This window comes from Silurus meridionalis, chromosome 23 (genome assembly GCF_014805685.1).
Source record: "Silurus meridionalis isolate SWU-2019-XX chromosome 23, ASM1480568v1, whole genome shotgun sequence".
Lineage (NCBI taxonomy): Eukaryota > Metazoa > Chordata > Actinopteri > Siluriformes > Siluridae > Silurus > Silurus meridionalis.
The window spans coordinates 4,007,767-4,014,111 of NC_060906.1; the positions used below are offsets into that span (position 1 = coordinate 4,007,767).

At 50.0% G+C, this 6,345-nt stretch overlaps 2 protein-coding genes across 2 annotated transcripts in view; both read left to right on the forward strand.

The window, feature by feature from the left end:
* LOC124377356 overlaps positions 1-374 on the forward strand; it is a 306,775-nt gene extending 306,401 nt beyond the window's left edge. Inside the window, exon 5 of the mRNA XM_046836792.1 lies at positions 12-374. Coding sequence (XP_046692748.1) covers positions 12-374 — 363 coding nt within the window. The remainder of the gene's footprint in view (positions 1-11) is intronic.
* LOC124377357 overlaps positions 1-6,345 on the forward strand; it is a 291,851-nt gene that overhangs the window by 49,800 nt on the left and 235,706 nt on the right. The gene's annotated exons all lie outside the window — the stretch shown is intronic.

Here is a 6,345-nt window from a genome sequence, read left to right on the forward strand (position 1 = left end):
TCCGCTCCAAGGCTGCCAAGAGTGCTCCTCTTTGCTCCAGGACCCTGACGAAAACTCTGCTCCGCTCCCGATTCCCAAGGAAAGCATGGTTCCACGCCAACGCGTCCCCGAGCATACCTCTTTATCCAAGGGGATCCCGGAGCGCACAACTCACCTCCAAGACTGCGAAAGGGAAGTCGTCCCGTTGCCCCCGGGCTCCACGAAGCGACGGTTCGCCCACAGTCTCCCTGAGGCGATGCCATCTCTCGTTCCCCAGAGCTCTCCTCCGCTCCAAGACTGCGAAAGGAAGTCGTCCCGTTGCCCCAGGCTCCACAGGCGACGGTTCGCCCACAGTCTTCCAAGAAGTGACGGCTCGCCCCACGATCACTCTGTAGGCGATGCTACGTCACAGACCTTCTTTATTCCCAAGGGGTCCCCAGAGCACTCACCTCAGTTCCTGGACTATGAAGGGGATGTCGAACCGCTGCCCCCAGCTTCATCTGCAGGCGGCTCGCCCACAGTCTCCTAAAGGTGACGGCTCGCCCACGAGCACTCTGAGGACCAAGTCACGTCACAGAGCTCCTCCCACGGCGACACCTTGCTCCCGAGCTCCTCCCACGGCGACGCCTTGTTCCCGAGCTCCTCCCTCGGTGACGGCTCGCCTCAGGACCCCTCTCACGGTGACATCCTTGCTCCATGCTCCCTGGACAGGGACAGGTCACTCCTGTGTTCCCTGGAGGGTGAACTCACAATAATGAACCCTGCTGAAGTCATCAGTCAGCCTCTGTGTTCAGTCAGGGCATCGCTCCATCTCCGGTCTCCACCCGAGGGTCTTCCAGCCGGTAAGCCTCGCCGAAAGCTCTGCCCTGCTTCCAGTAGACACAGAGGTTGTCTCTCCATTCCAGGTCCCCGTGGGTGATGAGGTCCCGTTCCTGTCCTTCCTGGGTAACGCCGGTCCGTTCCAGGTTGCTGCCAGGGACGTCATGCCGTGTCAGGTCTCCAGGGCTACCGCCTCTCAGCTCCAGACCACCGCAAGGGAGGTCGCTTAGCTGCCGGTTTTCGCTGAGGGCGGGGCTCCGCTCCCGGGCTCCGCTGAGGGCAGCACTCCACCTTCGGCCTCCGCTGTTGGTATCTCTCCGCCTCCAGTCTCCACCGAGGGGTCAGCCTGCTCCAGAGCTGTGGATGAGGTCTCTCCGCCTTGGGTCTCCATGAGAGGCGTCGCTCCGCTCCTGGTCTCCGTGGGGGTCATCTCTCCGCCTCCTGTCTCTGCTGAAGGCGTCGCTCTGCTCCAGTTCCCCACCGTAGGCGTCACCCCTTTCCCCTTTCTCCAGTCTCCGCTGTGGCCGTCTCACAGCTCCAGGTCTCCGCCGAGGACCTACAGCCGCCTCCAGTCTCCGGGTCTCCAGTCTCCGGGTCTCCGGGTCTCCAGTCTCCGCTGAGGGCAGCACTCCACCTTCGGCCTCCGCTGTTGGTATCTCTCCGCCTCCAGTCTCCACCGAGGGGGTCAGCCTGCTCCAGAGCTTCGTGGATGAGGTCTCTCCGCCTTCGGGTCTCCGCAGAGGGCGTCGCTCCGCTCCTGGTCTCCGTGGGGGTCATCTCTCCGCCTCCTGTCTCTGCTGAAGGCGTCGCTCTGCTCAGTTCCCCACCGTGGCGTCACCCTTTCCCCTTTCTCCAGTCTCCGCTGTGGCCGTCTCACAGCTCCAGGTCTCCGCCGAGGACCTACAGCCGCCTCCAGTCTCCGGGTCTCCAGTCTCCGGGTCTCCGGGTCTCCGCAGGGGTCGTCTCTCCGCCTCCTGTCTCCGCCCAGGACGCCGTTCCGCTCCGGGTCTCCGCAGGGGTCGTCTCTCCGCCTCCTGTCTCCGCCGAAGACGTCGTCCCGCTCCGGGTCTCCACAGGGGTCGTCTCTCCGCCTCCTGTCTCCGCCGAAGACGTCGTTACGCTCCGGGTCTCCAGGGGGTTCGTCGCGCCGCCTGCAGCCTTCGCTGAGGGCATCGCTCTGCTCCAGGTCTCCGTGGTGGATGTCTCTCCGCCTCTGGTTTGCGCCATGGACTTCACCCCGTTCCTGGCCTCCGCATGGGGCTGTGTTCCGTCCTGGCGCTCCGCAGGTGTGGTCCCCTTCGACCCTGGAGGACTGGAGGGGCCCTCCTCCAAGTGCCCGGGCCCACCGGGCAGTTGGCGGTTTGGGGGCGTCTAGTGCCGCCCCTTTGGGGGGGGTGGTGTCAGGAATCCACCTGCCACGCCTCCTTCAGAGGCTGCCTTTGCCGCTGCGCGCTCCCAAGCGCAAATCACACACAGCTGAAGCGCATCATGAACTCTCTCCCTGCCTCCATATAAACCGCGCACTCACCTACACTCCGGGTCCGTTATTATACGTTCAGGCGTGGTCGTGCAGGTTCATGCTGAGGATTCGCTTATGTGCTTCTCCCGCTGCGTGCCTTCTTCGCCCGGACTTCTCGCTCACTCCACGGCCGCGTTTGGCTTCCCCAGCGCACCTCGGATTACCGACGCTTCCCTGTCGCTTCCCTCCGTGCCCCGCCTCCTCCATAACGCACCGTGGGTAATATATTTGAACTGCCGTTTGCCGGATTATCCCGAACTGCACGGGTGTTTTGTGTTGGCTCTGCCTTTGTCCAAATAAAGTTTCTGTTTGCCGTTACTCCGGCTTCCGCCTCTGTGCCACGCCTAACATGCACAGGCTAAAACTCAGACAGACAGACACGCGCACGCACACACACACACACACACACACACACACACACACACACACACACACACACACACACAAATAAAAAACCCTGTGCCTCTTTCACTAATATATACATTATTTAGAAATATTGTTTGTATCTTTTGTGTGTTTGCATCTATTGTATTTTATTATTTGACATTTTTGTAGATTTTCCGGGAATTTAAATGAAATGTTTTATTGTTCATATAACAGTGACTTATTGAATTATGTGAATTATTCTGTTAATCCGCATCATCTTCTGTGTTTCCTGTCCAGGGTAAAAACAACCCTATGTATTCACAATTCAAGTTTCAGTGACACGTCACATAACGTCACAGTTAAAGTATGTTTGAACCAATGATATTTGCATGGGAGGATCATGGAATATCTTTTGGGTTATTGAAAACAAAGATGACTATTGTCAGAGCTATTGGTTGGTCAAAATTAACACCAAAAACAGGGGTCACCAACATGGTACCCGCGGGCACCAGGTCACCCGCCTATTTTAAGTTATTTAAAGTTTAAGATAATTTTTTATAAAATGGCCTAAGAGCAAAGAAATCTGATTGTTTTGATTTGTTGTGATTTTAACATTTACTTGAAAGCACAATTTTTAATGATTTGTTCAGGGTTTTTGCAGCATGTTCATATTTCTAACTTGTATAATTTTGACAGAAGATATTTTTATGGAGAGCTATTTATTAAAAGTTTAAGTTTATTTACTCTGGAATAATATTCCTGTCTGTTTTTATTCATATTTATGTAAAAAAAACCCATTGTTTTAGTTTGTTCAATAAATGTTTCTCCTGTTCGGCCCATCACCTAAAGTGTGCTTTGAGTTTTGGCCCCTGTGCAATTGAGTTTGACCCTGACATAGTTAAATATCATTCATTATTAATAATAACATATAATTAAGGGTAAATTGAGCAATTTTTTTATTTTAGAATTGTGTATCAAACTGGTAGCCCTTCACATTAGTCGGTGTCAAAAAGGTCGGTGACCCCTGTTCTAGTTGATTGCAAAAATGTAAAGAGACATCCACTAGATTTAGGGCTTAAGAATTTGTTCCCATTAGGGGGCGCTACAGCGGATCATCCGTCTCCATACCCCCCCTGTCCTCTACATCTGCCTCTTTCATACCAACTACCGCCATGACTTCCTTCACCAGATCCATAAACCTCCTCCTTGGTCTTCCTCTTTTCCTCCTTGCTGGTGTCTCCATCCTCAGCATTCTCCTACTGATATGCCCCATGTCCCTCCTCTGCACATGTCCAAACCATCTCAATCTCACCTCCCTCACCTTGTCTCCAAAACGTCCTACATGCACTGTCCCTCTAATAAACTCATTTCTAATCCTGTCCATCGTCACTCCCAACGAACATCTCAACATCTTCAGCTCTGCTACCTCCAGCTCCACCTCCTGTCTTTTACTCAATGTCACTGTCTCTAAACCATACATACTGTCCCTTATCACTTCTGCAGTAGTTCCACGATCATCCAACACCTTTTCACCACCACCGAGCCCCTGTCTGACCTCCTCCCTGAATCTCACACTACACTCTTTCCTCTTTCACCATCTTATTCTTCTTTCAGTCTTCACTCTTCTCCTCTTCTTCTTCACCTCCAAAACCATCCTACAGACCACCATCCGATGCTGTCTGGCTACACTGTCCCCTGCCATCACCTTACAGTCTCCAATCTCCTTCAGGTTGCATCTCCTCCATAGAACATCGTCCACCTGTGTGCACCTTCCTCCACTCTTATACATCACCCTATGATCCTCCTTCTTCTTAAAATATGTGTTCACCACTGCCATTTAGCAAAATCCATCCTTTTAAGAAACTCCACCACCATCTGCCCTTCCACATTCCTCTCCTTAAAGCCATGTTTTATGCTGGATGTCCTTCATAACACAATCCTCCACATTTATCCGGACTTGAGACCGACACTAAGAGTGAGCTGACTTGTGCAACACTAATGACTGTGTTTTTCATTAAACACTGTAAACCCACACACACACACACACACACACACACACACACACACACACACACACACACTACACTTCCACTCTGTAAGTCTATAATGTATTTAAATACTAAAGTTATAATATTTCTGTGTGATTTATCAGAAGTATTTAGTGTGTGATTTTAAACATTAAGGGATCTCACTGACTCAAAATATCAAGAAAATAAAAAGATAATATTAATTATAAATAAGTGTTATTTATAATTGAATAATGCATAATTCTCCTTATTGTTCCTAATATTATGCTAAATGATGTTCTGTATCACTAGATGATATTGTGTAAAAGGTTTGTGAAGATCGATGATCTCTGATCATGTAAAGGTTTTATATGAGAGATTGAAAATCAGGAAACTCTTGAAGCTAGAATTAAACTTAGAAACACTGAAGTCCATCTCACCATGTCCTCAAAGCTTTGACCTCCATAGTACTCTTTGGTTCCTGGGAACTGGAGGCCATGTTCAAAGGTTCCTTAAGGTTGTTATTGGTGAGATGGAGCCTGTTACCTTCATTAGCAAACACTTTTCCATCCTCATACACCATCAGCACCAGTTCATCTCGAGAGTCACAGGTGAACTCCTTAAAAACACCAATCACCTACACGTACATGTGATCTGGGAGGTAGAACTCCTGCCACTCCTCTAATATCTCAGGTTCATTTCCGTATGATGTTTCTGCCAAGGATCCGATGAGTGTGGGTGTGGATGAGTGTGATGGTCAGTGATATGAGCGTCATGGTCAGTGATTTGAGTGTGATGGTCAGTGATGAGTGTGTTATGGTCAGTGGTGAGTGTGATGGTCAGTGATGGTCAGTGATGTGAGTGTGATGGTCAGTGATGTGAGTGTGATGGTCAGTGATGAGTGTGATGGTCAGTGATGAGTGTGATGGTCAGTGATGAGTGTGATGGTCAGTGATGAGTGTGATGGTCAGTGATGAGTGTGATGGTCAGTGATGAGTGTGATGGTCAGTGATGTGAGTGATGGTCAGTGATGTGATGGTCAGTGATGAGTGTGATGGTCAGTGATGAGTGTGATGGTCAGTGAAGTGTGATGATCAGTGATGATGTGATGGTCAGTGATGAGTGATGGTCAGTGATGAGTGTGATGGTCAGTGATGAGTGTGATGGTCAGTGATGTGAGTGTGATGGTCAGTGATGAGTGTGATGGTCAGTGATGTGAATGTGATGGTCAGTGATGTGATGGTCAGTGATGATGTGATGGTCAGTGATGAGTGTGATGATCAGTGATTAGTGTGATGATCAGTGATGAGTGTGATGATCAGTGATGTGAATGTGATGGTCAGTGATGAGTGTGATGGTCATGTGATGGTCAGTGATGTGAGTGTAATGGTCAGTGATGTGTGATGATCAGTGATGAGTGTGATGATCAATGTATTTCCAGTAGATTAACACCTGAAAATACTGTCTGGAGCTGAAGAACCTACAGCTTCTTTTACTCCACATTCAGATTTCAAAGATTTCACTTTACATGTTTCTCTCTCTTGTGATGAGTGTAATGGTCAGTGATGAGTGTGATGGTCAGTCATGTGAGTGTGATGATCAGTAATGTGAATGAGATGGTCAGTGATGAGTGTGATGATGGTCAGTGATGTGTGT